Here is a 22,789-nt window from a genome sequence, read left to right on the forward strand (position 1 = left end):
GGACCAATGTTTGTTTGAGTTATTCTCTTCTTTTTTCTATATCAATAGAAGCTCTTTCATTCTGTTTTTATACTTCTTGCTGATTTACCCTTGAATGCTATTTGCTCCCCCTTATGTTTTTTTAAAATTCATCCTTTGTTGGTTTTAAAATTTTCATTTTTTGACCTACCACTGATCTTCACGGTATTGTACACCTTTTATTCAATTCGATACCATCCTTAAGTTCCATTAGTTAGCCACGGGTTGCACATCTTTCTCAGAGTCTTCCTTTCTCAATGGAACATATCTTTGTTGAAAGTTAGGAAATATCTCTTTTTATCTTATGATTCTATCTCCACAAATGTCTGCTACTGCTTCTCTACCGACTTACCTTTTAACCTATTCTCCCATTCTATTCGAGCCAATTCTTGTCTTCATAACATTACAACTGCTTGTATTTATGTTTGAAGGCATTAGTTCCAGACCCAAATTTCATACACTCAAACTAAATGTGAAATCCTATGTTACGATCATACTTACCGGGAGGATACCTTATAATGAGATAATGATAATCTTGTTTCATTACACATTACCAGGTCTAAAATAATCTGTTGCCTGGTTGGTTTCATAATGTGTTATTCCACAAAATTGTCCCTAATGCACTTTAAGAACGCGGCTTCAAGGCTATCTTTGCCAATTTGATTTGTCTAATCTAAAGGAAAATTAAATTGCCAAGATTATTGCGGTATATTTCTAAAAAAAAATTATTTCTTGTTTGAAACACTGTCCTACAGTGCAGCTACTTTTAGGGTGCCTATAAACTACTCCACCAGTGACTGGGCAGCACAGTAGCACTGTTGCTTCACAAAGCCAGGGTCCCAGGTTCGATTCCTGGCTCGAGTCACTGTCTGTGCTGAGTCTGCACATTCTCCCTGTGTCTGCATATCTCTACCCAGATTAATTCTAAATTCTACATCTTGATCTTCCGAGCCAAGGTCATTTTCACTGAAGTACTGATCTTGTCCTTTATTAACGGAGCCATTCCACCTCCTTTTCCTTTCTTCCTATCCTGAAATGTTAAATACCCTTGAGAATTCAGTTCCCAGGCTTGACCAACTTGCATTCACATCTCTGCACTGGCAACGCCATCATTTATTTCAATCTGTGACATTAATTTTTCTAACTTTTGAATGTTTTGTACTGTCGGATAAGAGCCTTTAACTTGGTCTTTTTATCATTTTTCCTACTCTAACTCTATTTTTGGTGCACTCATGTCTATATATGCTGTTTCCATTCCTCTCACACTCTGGTCGTCATTAACCGCATTACAATCTGCAACATAGCTTTGCCCTTTTTCATTTATTTTCTAAATTTTCCCTCACCCAAATCTTTCCCATCTATTTATTTTAAAGCCCTCTCCTACAGTCGATTCATGAGAGCATTGGTCCCAGGGCGGTCAAGCGAAGCTCATCCCAAAGGGACAGCTCCCTCTTTCCCCAGTGCTATTGCCAGTTTCTTAACCTTAACACACAAGATCCCATTACACAACACTGTACAGGAACATGCAGCTCTTGTTCCACTATCACAGACAGACAAAGGCAATACTTGCATTTAAGAAGCAAGTTTTCTTCTGTTAGGGACATTGGTTCAGGATCCTTTTCCAAAACCTGCCTCGATGGCAACTTTCATGACTTCCCTGCTCAGTTTCCACAGCCTTCTCTCTGTAAGTGTTCAAAACAGCATTTCTCCCTCCTTCTCTCTCCAAGCGCCGCCCAGCCCTTCAAGCAAAGGTTCTGAGTTGGCCAGACAAAGCCATTATCGTTATTTGAGCTTTCTGGTACCCCACTCCCATTTCTACAAAAGAACAGTGATATGCCATTCAGAAAGTAGCACTGGAGAAGCCTCCACACCTGTAATTGCTGAATAGGTATGAGATTCTTGCAGCCTAAGTGGATGAGAGCTGGGACTGCAGCTAACCTTCCATTGACCGACAAATAGATCAACAGACTCTGCGATGGGCTAATGGTTTATCAAATAAAGTTGTCCTGAAGGATAATGGATCTTGAATGGATCATCCTGGCTGAACAAGACTATCTTGTGTATTCCCACTAACGAGGTTAAGTATGAATGGGACAAGGTAACTCAGGCTGAGGGCGTATCCCTCGAACTCTGCTGCTCGCGGTCTTTTCCTTCAGTCTGTTTAACCCCTAAATTGCCTGCTACATCTTGCACCCCAATTTCTGGACCCAAGTTCCTAATACCTCCCTATCATTACGCTGGTCTCTCGATGGCAGAAACACAGCCTTCGGGACTCTCACACCAAGCTGTTGAGAAGATAAGCAATTCACATAACTGTACTGCCCCTACTACTACACATTCTTTTATATTCCCCCAACTTGAATGCTCCCCTATTCCACAGTGCTGTGGTCAGCTTGCTGAACCTCTTTGCAGTCCCAGCTCTCATCCACTTAGGCTGCAAGAATCTCATACCTATTCAGCAATTGCAGGTGTGGAGGCTTCTCCAGTGCTACTTTCTGAACCCCCATACCTGCGCATTCATCTTCCCTTACCACAGTCCAAATCTGAAGTACTTAACCCAAGAAGGGGTGACTCCCTCTTGGAACAAAATGTCCAAGCAACTTCCTTCCTAATACATCAACTCTGACCTAACATTCCTCAAACTTCAGACATTTACTGCCGATGTGGTTGCAGTGGATCACACTTGTGTTCTCATTTTACAGCTGCAAAATTATAATCTGCCCCCCCCCCCCCATAGCTACTGTATCTTATTTAACTAATTAGCAGGAATTCCAAAGACCTGAGTCAGCCACTGCTGATCAGATAACCAATTTCAATGAGTCACCTAATTAACCGTGCAGCTGCCACAAGCAGGCAGCGTGTTTACCACTCACTAACACTGTGAAAGAAACTACAATGTTAAAGTTAAGTTAAATGTGAAGATTTTAGCAAGAGATCAAGCCTTAAAACATTCAGAATTCCCTCACTCACCAAACTCCCGTGTTAAGTACTCTGTGGAAGCTGCACTCCGTCGAGCTGGCCTCTGTGTTACTTACTCCATCTTAGCGGAAATCCTTCTTTCCCCATAAAGGCCAAACTAGGAAACTAGCAAAAGCTGAATAGCAGTTTCAAAGTAGTCCTGCATTAAACTTCTGAAGTAGGTTCTTTGCAAGTGCAGCATGACATGGACTTCAAAGATGGGAAAATATTGATGGAAGAAGACAATCACTTGGCTCAGCTTAATCGTCCATCCCCAAAATAATAAATTGAGGAACCCAGTGCTTCTATCTTTGCTATTTGGGTGTTCAATTGATACATTAATCACTCTTGTGTTAAGAACACGGGCACAGTAGCACAATGTGTAACACTGTTGCTTCATAGCTCCAGGGTCCCAGGTTCGATTCCCGGCTTGGGACACTGTCTGTGTGGAGTCTGCACGTTCTCCCAGTGTCTGCGTGGGTTTCCTCCGGGTGCTCCGGTTTACTCCCACAAGTCCCGAAAGATGTGCTGTCAGGTGAATTAGATATTCTGAATTCTCCCTCTGTGTACCCGAACAGGCACCGGAATTGTGGCGACTAGGGGCTTTTCACAGTAACGTCATTACAGCATAAATGCAAAACTACTTGTGACAATAAAGATTATTATTATTAACATTTTGATGTCAGTCCTCAATTTATCCTTTTACCCCATTTCAACATTTATACCCTTCTTCTTCTCTCAATTTATGAAGTTATCATAGCTGAAACTGTAGGCACCTCTGACACTCCATCACTCATGCAGTAGGTAACAGTGGAAAACATTGCAAGAGTATTTCTTAATTCCTATAATGACCTTTTGTTATATTGAAATTCTCCGGCACCAAGATCTGATAGGTTGTCAATATGTGATGTGGAGGCACTCGTCTTTTATTTTATTCCCCCCCCCAACATCATGGCAGTACTCCTTGTCTAGGCACAATTTCCCTCAATGATTTTACCGAACAGGAATTGCCACCTATCACACAGTCTTACTATTATTTTTGAGTTGGGAGCCATTATGAGGTGAAACTTGCAGCTGTACTAATTTCTATTTGCAAGCATTTACTAATTTCAAGATATTGGCAGTGGGCATGCATATTTCCTTATTTTTCACTTTCCCTTTTCTGATCCTTTTCCGATTCGTTCACTTACTCTCTTCGCACCCATGTTCTACGCCCCCACATTCTGCAACTAGGACTGCCTCTGTATTTCTTTTCCTATTATTAGCTCACCCTCAGTCCCCATCTTGGGTCACCTCTCCCCTCCCTCTTTGCCCTGTGGCTACGGCTGCTCTTCAACTGATCGGGAAAATTGTAAAGCAGAATATTGCTTAAATGGTGAGAAACTTTTAAATGTTTGAAGAGACTTTGGGAGTTGAAATGAAAGTTAGCATGAAGGTACAACAAGAAATTGGGACAGCAAATTGAATATTGGCCTTATTGCAAGGGGGCTGGAGCTCAAGATGAAAGAGACCTTTGGTAAGACCACATACGCAGTACTTTGCCCAGTTCCAGTCTCTTTCCTAAAGGAAGGATATATTTAACTTGGAGGCAATGCAGGGAAGATTCACTAGATTGATTTCTGATGAAATGGCTGTCTTATTATGGGAGGTTGAGTAGACTGGTCTGACACTCTCTGGAATCTAGAAGAATGAGAAATTGTCTCACGGAAATATAACCTTTCAAGGGGGCTTGAAAGGGCAGATGCAGAGAGGCTGTTTCTCCTGGTTGGAGACCAACAAACTAGAGGGCATAGTCTCAGGAGAAGAGGTTGATCAGTTAAGAATGAAATCAGGAGGTAACCAAGGGTTATGTGGATCGAGCAGGCAAATTGAGTTGAGGTCAAAGATTAGCCATGATCCTATTGAATGGGGGAGAAGACTCAAGGGCTGTAAGGCCGACTCCTGTATCTATTTCTTGTTATTTAAAACTAGCGATATGAAAAATTCTGCCTTTTTCTCTTGACCAGGATTGCATTGCACCCACTAACAAAACAAAGAACTTGACTAAATGGATGATACACAGCGCATTCTCAGTGAGATTTTTCTCATATGTTAAACGGTGGCTATCATCTGTCATTACAGACTTGTTCCCTCGGGTAGTTCAATTGCTATTAGGCCAAAGCTGGAATAGTGCCAATGTTTGTCTGCCAAGAAAGGCAAAAAGACTTTAAAATAGAGACCATGAAACACCAGTAGTTGGCACACATGCTACTATGTTTTTCCCTCCCCAACATGGCCCTGCAGTCATGTTCTAACACACGGTTACTAAATGAGGCTAGCTCGATACGGTTACAGTAGTAACTGGCAGAAAGTCTTCTCACGTCTCAAAATCATAGCTGAAAGTCCAAGTTGTGTTTAAGCATCAACATAAATTGATAACTTGCCTTCAGATATATAAATATGTCATACCTGTAGTATCTGTGGGTAGTCAAAGACTTGATGCTTGTGGCAGCGTTTCCTTGTGGAAGGCACACCCTCTGATAAATTGGTACATTTGTCTAGGATTAGCAAAGCATCTCCATGTTCTGCTTCCATGGTCTCTAATTCAGAGCGGTATTCCGAATGGATAGCAGTTTGCGTAGATAAGATAAAATACATCCTGTAACTGAAAAGTGATATTATAAACATCAAAATGATTTTATTATTTTTCACATTTAAAAATATTTTTAAAAACTATCTTTGCTATACTATACATCTGCAAAGTTAATTTTCCACTTTCTGGGTATTTCTGTCAAACTGGTTATCACTTAAAGGAAACAAACATATATGCAGTTTTAGCCTTTTGGTCTAAAGTCTAAAGGCGGCCTAGTTCTGTTTTGAGTACCACCAGTTCATGCTTACATCAAACAGCTATTTGACATCGCAGCCAATTAATGTTTATCACCACTTCCCGTTATTGAACGAGAGCATACGCAGGAAATAACAACTACTCGGAGGATAATTTTCCAATCCTCACGAAATATAGTTGAGATTCCAGGGGACTGGAGGTCTGCGCACCTTGTACCATTATTTAAAAAGGCTGTGAGGAATAGGCCAGTAAACTAAAAGGTTGGTCAGTCCAACTTCGGTGTGGGAAAATAATTGGAATAAATTCTGAAAGACAGGTTAAACTGTCACTTTGAAAGGCACGGATTGATCAGGAATTGTCAGCATGCATTTGTAAGGGGATGATCATGCCTTACTAACTTAAATCAATTATTTGTGGCTGTTATGAGAATGATAGATGATGGTAGTGCAGTGGATGTTGTCGACATGGATTTTAGTAAGGCATTTGACAAGGTTCCACATGGCAGACTGGTCAGAAAAGTGAGATTCCATCGGATACAGGATAAGATGGTGAATTGGATGCAAAATTGGCTCAACGACAGGGAATAAAGGGTAACGGTCAATGAATGTTTTTGCGAGTGGAAAGTGTTTTCTAATGGTGTTCCACAGGGCTCAGTTTTGCGGCCCCTGCTGTCTGTAACATAGATGATTTGGACTTAATGTGGGTGGCATGTCCGGGAAATTTGTAGCCGACACAAAAATTGGCCCTGTAGTTGATAGTGAGGATGATAGCTGTTGTCTCCAGAACGATAAAATAGTTTGGCTGAGTGGATAGAAAGTTGCAAATGGAATTCAATTGGGAAAATGTGAGGTAACGTATTTGGGGATGGCAAACAAAGTAAGGGAAAACTCAACAAAAGGGAAGATACTGTTGATGTGATACAGTGCCACACAACAGGCTTGTGAGAAAAGTCACAGCTTATGTAACAGAAGGGGCAACAGCAACATGAATACAAAATTGATTGAATAATAGGAAACAGCGAGTAATGGTCAATGGACATTTTTCAGGCTGGATGAAGATTTGTAGTGAAATTCCCGAGGGACCAGTATTGGGATCCTTGCTTTTCCTGATATATATAGTAATGATCTAGATCTTGGTGTGCAGGGGGCAATTTCCAACATCATGGATGATACAAAACTTGGAAGTATTGTAAACTGTGAGGAGGACAGCATATAACTTCAAAAGGATACAGACAAATTGGTGGAGTGGGCAGACAGGTGGCAGATGAAGTTCAATGCAGAGAAGTATGAGGTGATGCAGTTTAGTAAAAAGAGCATGGAGAAACAATATAAACAAAGAGGTACAATTCTAAAGGGGTGCAGGTGCAAAGGAACCTGGGTGTATATGTGCATTGATCATTGATGGTGGCAGGACAAGTGGAGAGAGCAGTTAATAAAGCTTACAGTATTCTGGGCTTTACTGTAGCCACCGAAGTTGACCATTCCCTCAATACAAAATGGAGGAACACAAAGCTTGCAGGGTAAAGTTTGCAGCACAAGCAGGCTGCAACAAGCCACTGTGTATTCTGTCTGCTAAGAGAGCAGACAGCAACAAAACGAACATTCCGCATACTAATGAGGCAATCTCCGGGACAGCTAACATAATAATGGAATGATCCCAGGGACAATGGACACAAATAGGGAAGTGATTGCAACATTGTATGGGATACCAGACACCCCGGCACCAGCGGGGTTCGAAGACAAAGCACCTCAAGGCCCACCCAGTAGCCGAGGGACAGCCTCAGTATTGGGGGGATTCAAACAAATCGATTGGGAAGAGACCCAATCGATTCCCAGCAGATAGAGGGTCCGCCCAAAAGGGCGCGAAGCCCTAGGACCTATAAAAGACAGGTCCCAAACTTAGTTCATTCTTCTTGACCAGCCCTCCTCTCTTGACCAGCCCTCTCGACCAGCCTTTACCGAAGAAGACCTTGACCGAGAGAGGAGAGGAGAGGTTCGGACAGCAGCCACCAGCAAGTAAGTGTCTTACAACGATCGCTACCAGAGATAGATACTCCTGACCCCTTTTAACCCGTACCAACCTGAAGTCTGCGGACCCAGTGCAGAGCAAGAGGCCCTTGTCTCCCTGATCCAGCAGTTCCTTATTCAGATAAGTATTGGTCTATTTAGTGGTAGGAATAGTTTAGTCATCTTAGCATGTGCATGAATAGTTTATAATTGTATTATAATAAACTCATTTGTTTGAACTTACTAATTGGTGTATGGTTTTATTGCTTTGAACTTGACCTTGAAACTTGTGGCGGTATCTTAACGATACCTGACGACTCCAGAGCTAAGTAACGAAACAGAGCCAAATTGAGTGTTAAGCACACTCACCCAGAACGAGCAACATACTAATATGGGCACAGAGTACAAGAGCAAGGATGTTATGCTGAATTTATAGAAAAATCGAGTCAGACCTCAGTTGGAATATTGCATATGGTTCTAGGCCATACTATAGGAAGGATGTGAACGCACTGGAGAAAGCGCAGAGGAGGTTTACAAGAATGGTTCCAGGAATGAAAAACTTCAGTTCTGAAGATATAGATTGGAGAAGCTGGGACTGTTCTCTTGAAGAGAAGAGAGGGACATGAAGAAAAACTTCTTCACCCAAAGGGCGTCTGAAATTCCCTGGCTTAACTGGTGGTTGAGGCAGAAACACTCAACTCATTAAAAGATACCTGGATCTGCATGTGAAATGCTGTAACCTTCAAGGCTATGGACCGTGCTGGAAACTGGGATTAAAATGAGCGGCTAATTTCTTTATTTCAAAGAACAAAGAACAAAGAAAAGTACAGCACAGGAACAGGCCCTTCGGCCCTCCAAGCCTGTGCCGACCATGCTGCCCGTCTAAACTAAAATCTTCTAAAAGAACAAAGAAAAGTACAGCCCAGGAACAGGTCCTTCGGCCCTAGATAGATAGATAGATAGATTCCTCCTGGATAGATAGCCGACATCTTTTCCAAAAGGTAGAGGAGTCTAGAACTAGAGGGCATAAGTTTAAGGTGAGAGGGGAGAGATACAAAAGAGACCAGAGGGGAAATTTCTTCACACAGAGGGTGGTGAGAATCTGGAACGGGCTGCCAAAGGCAGTGGGAGAGGTGGGTATAATTTTGTCCTTTAAAAAGCAGTTCGACAGTTACATGGGCAGGGTGGGTATAGAGGGATATGGGCCAAATGCAGGCAGGTGGGACTAGCTTAGTGATAGAAACTGGGCGGCATGGACAAGCTGGGCCGAAGGGCCTGTTTCCATGCTGTAAACATCTATGACTCTTTTCTGGCAGGCACAGACATGATGGACTGAATGGCTTTTTTCTGCGCTGCAGTTTTTCTATGGTTCTAATGTATTATAGTAACAAATTGCTTGCAAAATTTGTTGAAATACAGACAGAAAATTAGTTACACAAAGCTGTCAGCACAGTTTGAAGCTCCTGACATCTCAGTATTGATTTTCAAACATATCGTAAATGCAAGTGCATTACAACTTAGTTTGCAATACGTTTGCTAATTGCAAAAGAATGCTGACCTTGAAACAGTTTTGTGTAATCAAAAGCAATGAGAAGCATGAATAAAAGACTCGGTGCTTTCTGACCAAAATCATAGAATCATGGAATTTACAGTGCAGAAGGAGGCCAGCTCCCAATAATCTGTGAGGTCCTTTCTTGTGATTATTGTAAGCCAGACAATGGGTGGTTATTGCTCAAATCTACACCACAACCTGGTAGCAATTTCAATGCAGCAGCAGTTTCATTCCTTTCAATTACATACAAAGTGATTTGCAACATTGGAATGTTTTCTGTACAGGTTTCCCACAACCAACTTCACTTTTCGGGTGGGGGACAGGAGCGTATTTTACTTATCCTAAATGCAACAATTCAGGAGACTTTATAAAATCCTTAAAACAGCCTGCTATGAAAACTTATCTACCATAATATTAATGCAGTACACTCGGAGTCTTATAAGCAATTCATTCCAGTTTCATCCTTACAAATTCTTATCCAAAAAGAAACTTAACAATTTAATATGGTTGTTAATAATAAATACAGCCTAAGCTACACGAATGAAGTTGGTGAGTCTTACCCAGGTAGCTTCTCAGGCAGATTGGCATCTGTTGACAATGGACTAAAAACCGGAATGCTAACATCATAACCCTGTCGATAGGTCCACGTAGAGAAGCCTCCACCTGCAAGGAGGGCTCTTGAAAAGAAGAAAACAAAATTACAAATATTATCTGCAACTTGGATCCCTAAAACCTATTGGGTATAGAATTGACTCAAGTAATACAGGACAGGTCATAACCAGGAGAGAGAAAAAGGAAGAGGTTCAGACGAGGTAAAACCGCAGTCAGAGAGAGTATTTTTGATAAGAAGGTACCAAGCAAAAGCAGTTTTAAAGAAAACGACTCAACTTTAGGAGCATTGGTATACCTGGCAATCTTAGAAACAAAGGAAAATGTCCAACTATTTGTCAGGAATCTAAGATTACTGCTTTGTATTTTGCAGTTTACGCTAAAATTTCCCCTCACTCATCCCAGATTGTGCATATTTGTCCCGAACGGTAGGACTGGGGTTATCTTTGTGCAGCAATCTGCTGACTAGATGGTCAAATGCTGGATTTAATTACTTATTCACAATAAAGTAGATGGATAATATCCATCAATTTCTCAATTTATTCTCAACTTATTGCAGGAAAGAGCCAACACCACATTAATTTTATGCCACAAGCCCAGAGCTCAGTCTCTACAAACTGGGAAATAAAACGGTACTGTTGAGCATACACATGGCTGATGGAATTTACATTACATTTGGCTTAAAGATTCTGACTGCAGTATAGCATCTTCCACTTACAGAATTGTAACCATTCAGAACAAACTTACAAAGGATTTTGATAAAAGGATTTTTTTTTACAATGCAGGAAGCAATAACAATCATGGCTGTTGGATGCATTGGGGTGCATGCAAACTTTGGTCCTAATCACAATTGTAATCGCAATTTGTTGGTGTTCTGCTAACAAATAAAATAGCAACAGTGCCTTTGACCATGCATCAGCAGGAGGCTTGTGACTGCCTGCTTTCTCACCACAGTATTTGTAAACAAATACTCATTTTAATAGACTATCCAGAAGGCTATATAGTGGGGGATGCTTCTGGCTGCAAACAATGGAAAGAAGGCCTAGTCCACAAAATGGTGGCAGAATGTAGTCAACCATCTGGAATTGCTCTTGGAAAATAAATCCTCGTCATAGTTCCATGCCTGCTATTGGAATTTTCACCAATTAAATGATGAGCTGTAAAACACATATCCACACCCGTCACTAAGACCACCCATTTCCATCTACATAACATAACCAGACTCTGTTCCTGCCTCAAGTAGTCTGCTGTGGAAAACAGCATTTCTAACCTCGATATATGACTACTCTAATGCACTCGTAGGCAGCTGAGTCTCCAAGCTCTATCCTCTGTGAACTTGAAGTCATCCAAAATTCTGCTGTGCGTCCTTGTTATAATCCTCACCAAATCCCAGTTACCCCTGACTTACACTTGCACCCGGTTAAGCAATGCCTTCATTTTAATTTTCTCATCATCTATTTATGTGATTCAGTTTAATAATGTCCCTGTGAAGTGCCTCAGGAGCTTTTGTAATCTTAAAAGATGCTTCATAAATAATAGGAATAAATGGGTCTTTTTCCAAATGGCAGGCAGTGATGAGTGGGGTACTGCAGGGATCAGTTTTAGGACCCAGCTATTCACAATATATATTAATGATTTAGATGAGGGAACTACATGTAATATCTACACATTTTCAGATCACAATTAAGGGTGGGAGGGTGGGCTGTGAGGAGAATGCAGAGATGTTTCAGTGTGATTTGGCCAAGTTGAGCGAGTGGGCAAATGCAGTATAATGTGGATAAATGAAGTTTAAGCACTTTGGTAGCAAAAACAGGAAGGCAAATTATCTGGATGGCTATAGATTGAGAGAGGGGAGAATGTGCCACAAGGCCTGGGTGTCCTTGTATACTAGTCTCTGAAAATGCAGGTGCAGCAGGCAAGAAAGAAGGCAAATGGTATGCTGGCCTTCATTGCGAAAGGATTTGAGTTCAGGAGCAGGGATGTCTTGCTACAATTGTACAGGGCCTTGATGAGAACACAGCTGGAATATTGTGTACAGTTTTGGTCTCCTTATCTGAGGAAGGATGTCCTTGCTATAGAAGGGGGTGCAGCAAAGGTTTACCAGACTGATTCCTGGGATGGCAGGACTGATGAGAGACTGAGTTGGTTAGGATTGTATTCGCTGGAGTTTAGAAGAGAGAGGGCGATCTCATAGAAACCTATAAAATTTCAACAGGACAAGGCAGGAAGGATGTTCACGATGGCGGGGGAGTCCAAGACCAGGGGTTCACAGTCTACGAATATGTGGTTTAGGACTGAAATTAGGAGAACTTTCTTCACCCAGAGAGTAGTAATCCTGTGGAATTTGCTGCCACAGAAAGCAGTTGAGGCTAAAACATTGTATATTTTCAAGAAGGAATTATATGTAGCTCTTGGGGCCAAAGGAATCAAAGGTTAGGGTGATAAAGCATGAACAGGTTACCGAGTTGGATGATCAGCCATGATGATAATGAATGATGGAGTAGGTTCGAAGGGCCGAATGGCCAACTGCTGCTCTTATTTTCTATGTTTCTATAAATATAAGCTGTTGCAGTAGTGTTAAAATGGTTAGTACAGCAATAGCAAAACAGAGCTCTACAACACTCTTTAGAGATTTATTAGTAAATGTACTGTAAATGCTAGATATTTGAAATGAAAACAGAAAGTGCTGGAAAACTCTCTAAAGAGTCATACAGGATTCGAAACATTCATTTTTTTTCACTTTCTTAACAGGCTGAGTTTTCCCAAAACTTTCTGCTGTCACATCACTTCTAACTCTAACCTATTCCAATTTCTGGTACAGGAAAACCTGTAAAATAGGAATCAAAGTACTCACATCAGGTGTTCTTTATTTTCAGGTGAACATTTCAAAAATGGATATAATGGATATAATGTGTACAGTAAATGGAAGGCGGCAAAAATCCCAAGATTGGCTGTATCTCACGGGATTATGCCCAATTCTGAAGCCTGCTATTAGGATGGAATTCAGTTCATTTTCTATTTTTTGGGTTTCCAATTTCATTGCACTCCCAGATCCTTTTGCACTAAGGGAGGGATGTCCCAATCCTGGGGTCTGCTACATTGGCAGCCTGTACAGGACAAGGCATCCAGTCTTCACCTCCTCCCCCACACCCCTATCTCCCTCTCCACTCAAACCCTGGCTCACGAGGGCCCCGCATTTTTGACCGAGTAGCCCCCAGATTGCCACATACCCCTGCTCCACATACCAGTCCCAAAGTTTCCTGAGCTAAAGAGATCACCATTGCACAAAAGCCATTTTTCACCTATTACTGCATTTACATGTGTGACCTATGTTTTAAGTTGAAAATGAACTTCATGCGTTCATGGCTGCTCAGAGAAAATTACACTTGTATGGTATCAAGCTTAAATTGGTTATCGTGCAAACTATTTGGGACTAAGTATCTGTTTTTTTAGGAGAATCTCTTGTACAGATTTCACTATGCTCATAAACTAGCTAATATAATCTTAATGCAAAGAAGGCTTAATGTTTAATGTCCAAAGATGTGCAGGCTAGGTGGATTGGCCATGCTAAATTGCCCCTTAGTGTCCAAAGATGGCTACTGGGATGGTTAGGGGGTTATTGGGATAGGGCAGGGGCGTGAGCTTGGGTGGTGTGCTCTTTCAAAGAGTTGGTGCAGACTCGATGGGCCAAATGGCCTCCAGCTGTACTGTTGGGAGTCTATGATTCACTTTAAACCTGGAAATAAACCTTGAAGTAAATAATAATTTTTGTTGCAAAGCTCTAAATAGCATGCATACAAGGAAGAACTTACAACAGCACAGCATGAAGAGAAGTTTCCTTTGCGTGCTATGTGTCACAACAGAGACATACATCATACACATCTTTGCCACATATTGGGATTACTACACTGCACCCTTAAGTGCCAGCAGCCATTACATACTAAATGGTTTTCAACTAAAATTGTATGGTTCATGAAGGCATTTGAGTACTTGTGTCTTTTACGTGAATCTTTATTCGTTGAAATACCCCATCAGGGAACAAGCTGCTAACGCTGGTTTCAATTGCAAAGAAATTTAAATATCAAAACTTTCCTGCATTTGTGTCGTTAAGTCTCTTTAGCTGGCATCCATAGTGACAAAGAAACCGCCCTATCTCTGGGATTAACCTGCACATAAACACCACAAGCTTTAGACCAAGTTTTAGTTTCTTCCCACATGCTATGCACAATACTCAGAGCAGCTAATGCATACAGCTTCCTAATCCTGAAAAAGTTCACATGTGCTGATATTGTATCACATTTAACTCTGAAGGAAAATTCTTAAAGTAGACTATCGCAGCACAAGGAGCAAAGGTGAGAAACAGAAATTTTCGGGATACAGGGCTGCAACACGGAATCTGGGTTCGAGTCCCGGCTTGGGTCACTGTTTGTGCAGTCTGCACGTTCTCCTCGTGTCTGCGTGGGTTTCATCCCACAAGTCCCAAAAGACTTTGTTGGTGCTCTAAATGTGGCTGGTGGCACAGGAAGGCTGCTGTAGTTTAGATCTGCAGTATTTCACAAAATAGTTCAGTTTTGTTGCAGCGTTACCAAAAGCCAAACATGCAGGTCTACTCTGAGAGCAATGGACGCTGCAGTTGGGGCAGGGAAACATAGAACATACTGTGCAGAAGGAGGCTATTCGTCCCATTGAGTCTGCACCGGCCCACTTAATCCCTCACTTCCACCCTATCCCCATAACCCAATATCCCCTCCTAACCTTTTTCATCACTAAGGGCAATTTATCATGTCCAATCCACCTAACCTGCACGTCTTTGGACTGTGGGAGGAAACCGGAACACCCGGAGGAAACCCACACATGCACGGTGAGAACGTGCAGACTCCACACAGACAGTGACCCAAGCTGGGAATCGAACATGGGACCCTGGCGCTGTGAAACTACAGTGCTATCTACTTGTGCTACCGTGTTGCAGCCCTGTATCCTGAAAACTTATGTTTCCCACCTTTGCTCTTTGTGCTTTTTTCTGTTCATTCAACATCCAGATGCTGATGGCTGATGACCTTGCGAAGAAGCGGCTTGTGGACAAGATCACTATGGACTCCACACATAATCCGATCCCTGATGAGCTTGCCGATGAGGGCGCCAAATGCTAAGATTTTTAGAGTCGCAATGTAAGACTGAATCGATTCATCAAAATTTTGGTTGGCAGTATTAAATGTGCGGCTATTGAGTATGATGTTCTTTACTAGCAAGCAAATATTTTCATACTTTTTTGACAATACTGAAGTCCTCTTTCTCATTCTCCATATGGAAAACAAAGGATTTAAATTTCTCGACAGCCTTGGGGCCCGCCAGCTTTAGTGAAGTGTATGCCCGTACCTTTGTGGATTTGTCTGATGGACCGCACCACAGCAGGTACGCCACTCTTTTTCAAACTTTGCCCAGTTATGCACAATGCAGGTCAATGTGGCAAAGTCCCTGTGCTATTCTGACAACTCCTGACACCATGTAGAAGTGCTGGGCTCTGCCAAGAACTTAGAACAACAGTTTATTGAATACTCTGAGCAGCTCTTGTATGCTGTGTCTCTGCCCATCTCTGGGGAGAACTTTAATGTTACCAACACATGACCCTTATGTACCCACATCATCGCAGAGTCCACATGACCACCCAGCCTACAGGAGCCATTCAAGAGAAATGCATTCTTCAGCATTCTAAAATCTGCTCACCAAAAGGCAACATCAAGTGTTATAGATGTATTTTTTCAGGTTTACTAAAGTCTCAGTGTGCACAGGAATTAAAATGGTCACCTGCACCATCTCAAAATACCCCAAAATTGGCAGGAGATGAATCCCCAGGTCAGATCAAGGATCTTCTATTGGCATCAGCCATGCCTTGCACCCGGTACACCATACTGTATATAAATAGCACAAAAGACTACTCTTGTAGGTTTCAACTAATCCTTGCCTGACCACCAACTATGAGTCATTCAAAAACCTGCATCCTTTCCTCAAAGAGAGGACCAATCGTAACTTCAGAAAATCCAGTTATACGATTCCCAATACAGGGTATGATTGCAGAATTAAAACTTTATAAAAGCCAAAAAGTAATAACATGAATCTGTTCCACATGCCTTCTTAAGGATATAAGCTAATTTTATCAAGTTGTAGGTGCATAAGGTTATCAAAACAAATTGTGCGAAGGAACCCTGTCCAAGCTTCCTGAGCTACTATGAATATTTATTTGGCCAGTAATGAGAGAATATGATTGTTTAGCCTTTTAAATTAAATTTCAGAACTGGCTTCAGCTAGTTTGTGTTTAGTGACTTTTGAAGCATTGTTGAACATCAATTTCTTAAAAAGAGTATTTTGTGAGGTTGTTTAAAAATCCGTTAGAAGTTTGGCAGTAGGAAATTTGAACATTCCTAAGAAAAAGATATTAAAAAAACACATCCTGCAATTCCTCTTACCACACAATTGTAGAGTTTTATGGTACCGAAAAAGGACATTCAATCCATCATGCCTGTGCTAGTTCTCAGAAAGACAGATCCACTTAGGGTCAGCAATGGTCCTTTCTCACAAACCTTTTGAAATGTTTCTTCTTCAAATGTTAATCCACTTTCCTTTTAAAATCTATGACAGGCTCTGCTACCACCACTGCTTCTGGGAGCACAGTGCAGGATAAAATTAGGGTGATTGCCAGTTCGAACTGGCAGTCATTTTTACCACTGCCTGGTTTTCTAGGTCATCAAATCGCAAGGTCCTATTTTCTGCCCCCCAAAAATGACCAATTTCACCCCATGTCCAAGACCTTGCATCCCCCTATAAAGCAATTGAAAAAAATTCTAACCTCCTTTTGTTCCTCAGTGATCATATGATCGCGTTACTGACTCAAATTCACTTTTCCTGAATTACCATACTGGGCGGCACGGTAGCACAATGGTTAGCACTGTTGCTTCACAGCGCCATGGTCCCAGGTTTCATTCCCGGCTTGGGTCAGTCTGTGCGGAGTCTGCACATTCTCCCCGTGTCTGTGTGGGTTTCCTCCGGGTGCTCCAATTTCCTCCCACAAGTCCTGAAAGATGTGCTGTTAAGTAATTTGGACATTCTGAATTCTCCCTCTGTGTACCCGAACAGGCGGCGGAGTGTGGCGACCAGTGGATTTTCATAGTAACTTCATTGCAATGTTGTAAGACTACTTGTGACAATAAAGATTATGATCAAAAACATTCAACTTTAATCATATTGCTATATATGGCTTGTTATTTCATTCAAGCCCTTTATTACATTTTTCAAGCATGACTTACTTACCTTCCGAAATATACGCTAGTTGCCCTTAGTTAAGCAATATTTTTCGAGGCATGTAATAATATTATGCTGTATTATGACCTCTGGAAGTTTACAGTCATTACACTGAATGGTCTTTTGTTACCCAATTTATCCCTTTTTCACCGTTGAAGAGGCGGGTACCACACTGGCAAACCCCCAGTCCTTTGGCATACTTCACATACAAGTATGTTTTAAAGATTGTAGTCAGAGTCTTTACTATTTGTTCATGAACACCATCACCCCACCCCCAAACCGCCCACTCCAACAGCACCTTAGGAATGTATCTTTTGAACTTGTGTTCCAGCATGCTCCCAGTACTGCTTCCACATCCATAGTGATCCTATTGAAATGCTGCACCACCTCTCCTCACTATTCATTTTCACTACAATACTCAGCATCTCCATCTTCAACCATCCTGACATGTCACTTGTATAATTCCCAGATTGACTCATTTACTATTTTCCTTCTTTACTCTTTCTTTATATAACATCAATTTATGGAAAGGTTAGTTTATTTCACAGCAGCCCACCAGTAGAGGAAGGGGCAGCAGAAGCAAACAAATTGTGCTGGGGAAGCAAACTCTTAAATGATGATATGCCCACAATGATTCTATATAATAAAGATATTTTAACTTGTTAACCAACTGGAATTAAATTCTTCCTCAATTAAGATTATGCAGGGAAATAATAGAAGGAAAATACAGAAGGTATTGGAGTTCAAATTAGAAAGTGCTGGAAAAACTCAGCAGGTCTGTCAACGGCTGTGGAGACAGAAACAGAGTTAATGCTTCGAGTCCAGTATGACTCTTTTTTGGTACTCTTTACACAGGACCATGCTTCAATGACACAATGTAATCTGTGTTTCAACTCCCCAGAAATGCATGGTTTGTAAAACATTAATGGTCAAAGACAGAAGGAGGTATCCCTTATGATTATTATAACCTACTGTAAGAGACATCCTCTTGCTTGATCTACTGGCAGAAGTTATCGGGATTAAGCAGTTAACCAGCAAAATCAAGCAGACGATGCAAGTTCTTAAAGTCAATAATAGTTGCGAAATACACTTGCATGCCTTTCAAAGAACAAAAAGTACAGCACAGGAACAGGCCCTTCGGCCCTACAAGCCTGCGCCGATCTTGATGCCCGTCTAAACTAAAATCTTCTATACTTCTGGGGTCTGTATCTCTGTATTCCCATCCTATTCATGTATTTGTCAAGATGCCCCTTAAACGCCACAATTGCCCTGCTTTCACCACCTCCTCCGGCAGCGGGTTCCAGGCACCCACTACCCTCTGTGTAAAAAAAAACTTGCCTCGTACATCTCCTCTAAACCTTGCCCCTTGCACCTTAAACCTATACCCCCTAGTAATTGACCCCTCTACCCTGGGAAAAAAAGCCTCTGACTATCCACTCTGTCTGTGCCCCATATAATTTTGTAGACCTCAATCAGATCACTCCTCAACCTCCGTCGTTCCAGTGAGAACAAACCGAGTTTATTCAACCTCTCCTCATAGCTAATGCCCTCCATACCAGGCAACATCCTGGTAAATCTCTTCTGCACCCTCTCTAAAGCCTCCACATCCTTCTGGTAGTGTGGCGACCAGAATTGAACACTATGTTCCAAGTGTGGCCTAACTAAGGTTCTATACAGCTGCAACATGACTTGTCAATTCTTATACTCAATGACCCGGCCAATGGAGGCAAGCATGCCGTATGCCTTCTTGATCAGACAAGACTTAAATTGTTCATATTTTGCAAGTTGTGTAAACTACTAGAGACTGTAAGGTCGAATAGTTGAAAGACCCTTTGTTTTAAAGAACTGGGCTGAGGTCACAATTCCATTTCCATGGTAACGACCAGTCAGTCCATGGTGATAAGTCCTGGTGGGAAATGTGTTTCGCTCAGACAATGTTATGGAAAATTACTCCAAATCATTTAATCTCTTAAATTGACAGACAGACAGTTTGGTCGAATTGAGTGAATTATAAATTAGTTAAAGTCAATCACAGCTGTAAAGAGGGCAAAACTTTAAGATAGCAATCTCCTTAAAAGATCAGTTGTCGGGATGAGAAAACACTTCTTTTCCAGAATCACACTCACCTTTTTTCTGAAACCTATTCTGCTTGCTTTGCAAAATCACCATTTTCTTTTGTTTTAAATCACTCAATCGTTTTTGTTCTGTGCATCTTGATTTGAAGAAATTACCAAGAAATAAAATGTTGTATTTTGAATCCAACTACTGTATTTGCTAAAGACAATCGATCTGACTAGCTTGCTGCAAGGCTAGTTGGAACTTTCTAAAATTTTGCACTGAAATTGAGTTTACCAGTAGACACTAAAAAGCTGACAAATAAAGTTTCAAATAACTTTGCCAAAAAGTAGTCTGGAATCTCTGTTATTTGGGAACTAAGAAGTGATAACGCATATCCAGGGTTCCGAATAGACACAGAAATCCATCAGATACCCAGATTGTTGGAAAATTGGCCCTTTTCCCTTCAAATGAAATGAAATGAAATGAAAATCGCTTATTGTCACAAGTAGGCTTCAGTGAAGTTACTGTGAAAAGCCCCTAGTCGCCACATTCTGGCGCCTGTTCGGGGAGGCTGGTACAGGAATTGAACCGTGCTGCTGGCCTGCTTTAAAAGCCAGCGATTTAGCCCAGTGTGCTAAACCAGCCTCTGTACCAGCCCCTATAACCCAATTGTATCATTATTTGGTATTTATACTGTACAAATATAGTTCACTGTTCTAATTTATGGTTGCTTCATCACAATGTGTACCAAAATGTGAATTTAATTGATTCCAAACCGTTATGTGAAAAAAGGCTGCATTATGCATTCATTTCCCACACTTGGAAAATGTGGAAATCTGAATTTGATCAGCCCTGTGTGCACAATTCCATGTGCATCAAGCCATAGGAATTAAAAGGACACATTTTAACTGTTTGCATCTCAAGTGAGATTATTAATGTCAAATATTTCATATTGTAAACACTGAAAATTAATAAATTAGTTCTGTAAATTCTAAAAAAAACACACCCCATGGGAAACGATAGAATATAAACTGGAGGAAATGTGTCAATACTATATTTTTAAGGACCCCGGATAATCAGCAGTTAAAGGGTTAATTGATTCTGGATTTTTATTACAAGGAAAAGCAGTTTTTTAAAAATGCTTCTTTCAAACCTGGATATAAATATCAACTGATCTGCCTTTATCCCATGGATTAAAAAAAACCCTGCTTAACATATAACAGCATTCTTCTATTTGTGGCAAAAACAGGAACAACAACAACTGTAGCCAGAGAGCCGAATTTCTCCTCCCGTCCCCTCGTCGCCCGAGGACACTGACTCATGCAGGGGCCTAGAGCTGTCAACTTCACTGCGCGCCGCCGCCGCCCCCCCCCCCCCCCCCCCAATCCCTCGTCTTGTCCAGTTTGTGGTTTTTCCCAAGTTGATGTCTAATTGTGTAGTAATCTGGTGCCTTAACGATGTGCTGCCTTTAATAAATAAAATGTAAAACAGTGATTCGTCGCGGGATTTTCTTTAAACAATCGTCACAAAGCTCCTGAAGCGTTTCAAAACCAATTTGTTTTGCTTTTTAAGAGAATGAAACTACTCTATTACTCAAACAGACAAGAAATTGAATTAAATTGAAAGTGCCATCACTTGATCTTTCACCCATTTAATAGGTATTGTGGTTATTACACACTGAAGTTATTCCTTTTATGTTACCCTGCATGACCATCTGAAGATGCACACATTTTTATGGAAGAAAATGACTAACAGATGCAGTTGCATGGAAAATGTCTTGCAGACCTGTTTTTAGTGTATCAATACATAGTGAAAAATACCATAACTTTCATGCAGAATGCAAATGCTATATACACTATACATTCAAAAGCAACCCTGAATGCTATTAAACACACTGTTGTGTTTTAATTCTGCTGAAAGGATAATCATGAAAGAAAATCTTCTCAACTCCAGAAAAAGGTCGTGCTGACACTGAAAAATGTGTATGGGAACACATGGGTCCATATTTTACGAGAGTCAAAATCTGACAAGATTACAAAGTCATGTCTTTGGAACCTTAAAACAAAACACACTTTGAATGCTTCGGAACACCTACAACTGTAGTGGGCACACAATCAGAAGGTCAATTATTCCACGAGCAAAATTAGCAACAGCACAATTGTATAATTACCTCCTCTTGATCCTGTCACCTTCAATTACACGATGACGGAATACATGTGTGACAGGAAGAGATCTGTAGAGCTTATGGCCAAAATAGTGTATTTCTCTAGGACTGCCAGACCTCAACATTTATCATCTTGAATTTCAATGTGGGGCAGTGATGAAATGGTGAAAGATGAAAGGGAAATGCCATGCCTGCACATCGAACAGGGTCTGGCACCCCCACGTAAAAGCGGAGCATCTAATTATATAAGCGCAAGCCAAAAAATGAAAAATGATCACTCTGAACATCTGGTCAAGCAGAATTACAGTTAAGATGCACTTCCAATGGTTATACCTTTATAAGTCAAACCCATTAAAGAGACAACAGGATACTAATGTCCAAGTTAGAGGTTTCTTAACCAATAAAAAATGAAAAATTACTTTGAGCTTGATGTCACTTTTGGACTCATCGAGGTTTAGTTCAGGCATGGAACAAAAAAATCTCTCAACAACTAAACCGTACAGTGTTTACCCCAAGTTAAGTCAAATATAAAACGAAGGCGCTACAGCTTTCTGGGCATTGCTTTTATATCACGTATTACATATTCAAGCATTTTGTGACAATATGCAAAGTGTTACCATTTTAGGCAATACCTTTTATACCTTTAAAGCATAGAGGGGGAAGGAATTATCTCCACTGCGCCACAGAATATAACTATGAACCCAGGCATGCCAGTGCACCTAATGGCATGTGCTGTTTGCCTGTTTATGTTTTTACGGGCAGGTGCTGAATGTACGAGCTGATACCATTGCTGTTATCAAAACTGGGCACCCAGAACCGGAGTAAACAGAGGCAAGCAGATCGAAAGATTGTAAAATAAAGTCACAAGAATGGAGAAAGAAACATACACCAGTGTTTGTGGAGTTCAATCCCAAATTAGGTACAGAAAGAGAAATAGAGGAAGAAGGATAATTGAAGAATAAAGGGATTAAGCGTTATGGTGTTCGGGCCGGAAAGTGGAGCTGAGTCCACAAAAGATCAGCCATGATCTAATTGAATGGCAGAGCAGGCTCGAGGGGCCAGATGGCCTACTCCTGCTCCTAGTTCTTATGTTCTTATTAAGGAAAGTTTGCATTGTTATGATCCCTAGTCATACCAGGTGAGGAAGAGAAGTGAAATCCAGTTCAAGAGCAATGACATTTTCTTTGAAGTAGATGAAGTTTAAAATTCAGGACGCTTACTAAGTGAATAAGACCACAAGATTCCACAGGTTTGAACAAACAAAAATAAACTTTACTATACAAGTTCAGAAAGATAAAACA

At 41.1% G+C, this 22,789-nt stretch overlaps 1 protein-coding gene across 2 annotated transcripts in view; it reads right to left on the bottom strand.

The window, feature by feature from the left end:
- Positions 1–22,789, bottom strand: part of ext2 (exostosin glycosyltransferase 2) — a 192,016-nt gene that overhangs the window by 121,310 nt on the left and 47,917 nt on the right. For both annotated transcript variants that reach the window (XM_038808295.1, XM_038808294.1), the window contains 2 exons: positions 9,922–10,038; positions 5,425–5,620 (listed from right to left, as the gene is read on the bottom strand). In XM_038808295.1, the coding sequence (XP_038664223.1) occupies positions 5,425–5,620; positions 9,922–10,038 (313 nt within the window). The remainder of the gene's footprint in view (positions 1–5,424; positions 5,621–9,921; positions 10,039–22,789) is intronic.

Source organism: Scyliorhinus canicula, chromosome 9 (genome assembly GCF_902713615.1).
Source record: "Scyliorhinus canicula chromosome 9, sScyCan1.1, whole genome shotgun sequence".
Taxonomy (NCBI): domain Eukaryota; kingdom Metazoa; phylum Chordata; class Chondrichthyes; order Carcharhiniformes; family Scyliorhinidae; genus Scyliorhinus; species Scyliorhinus canicula.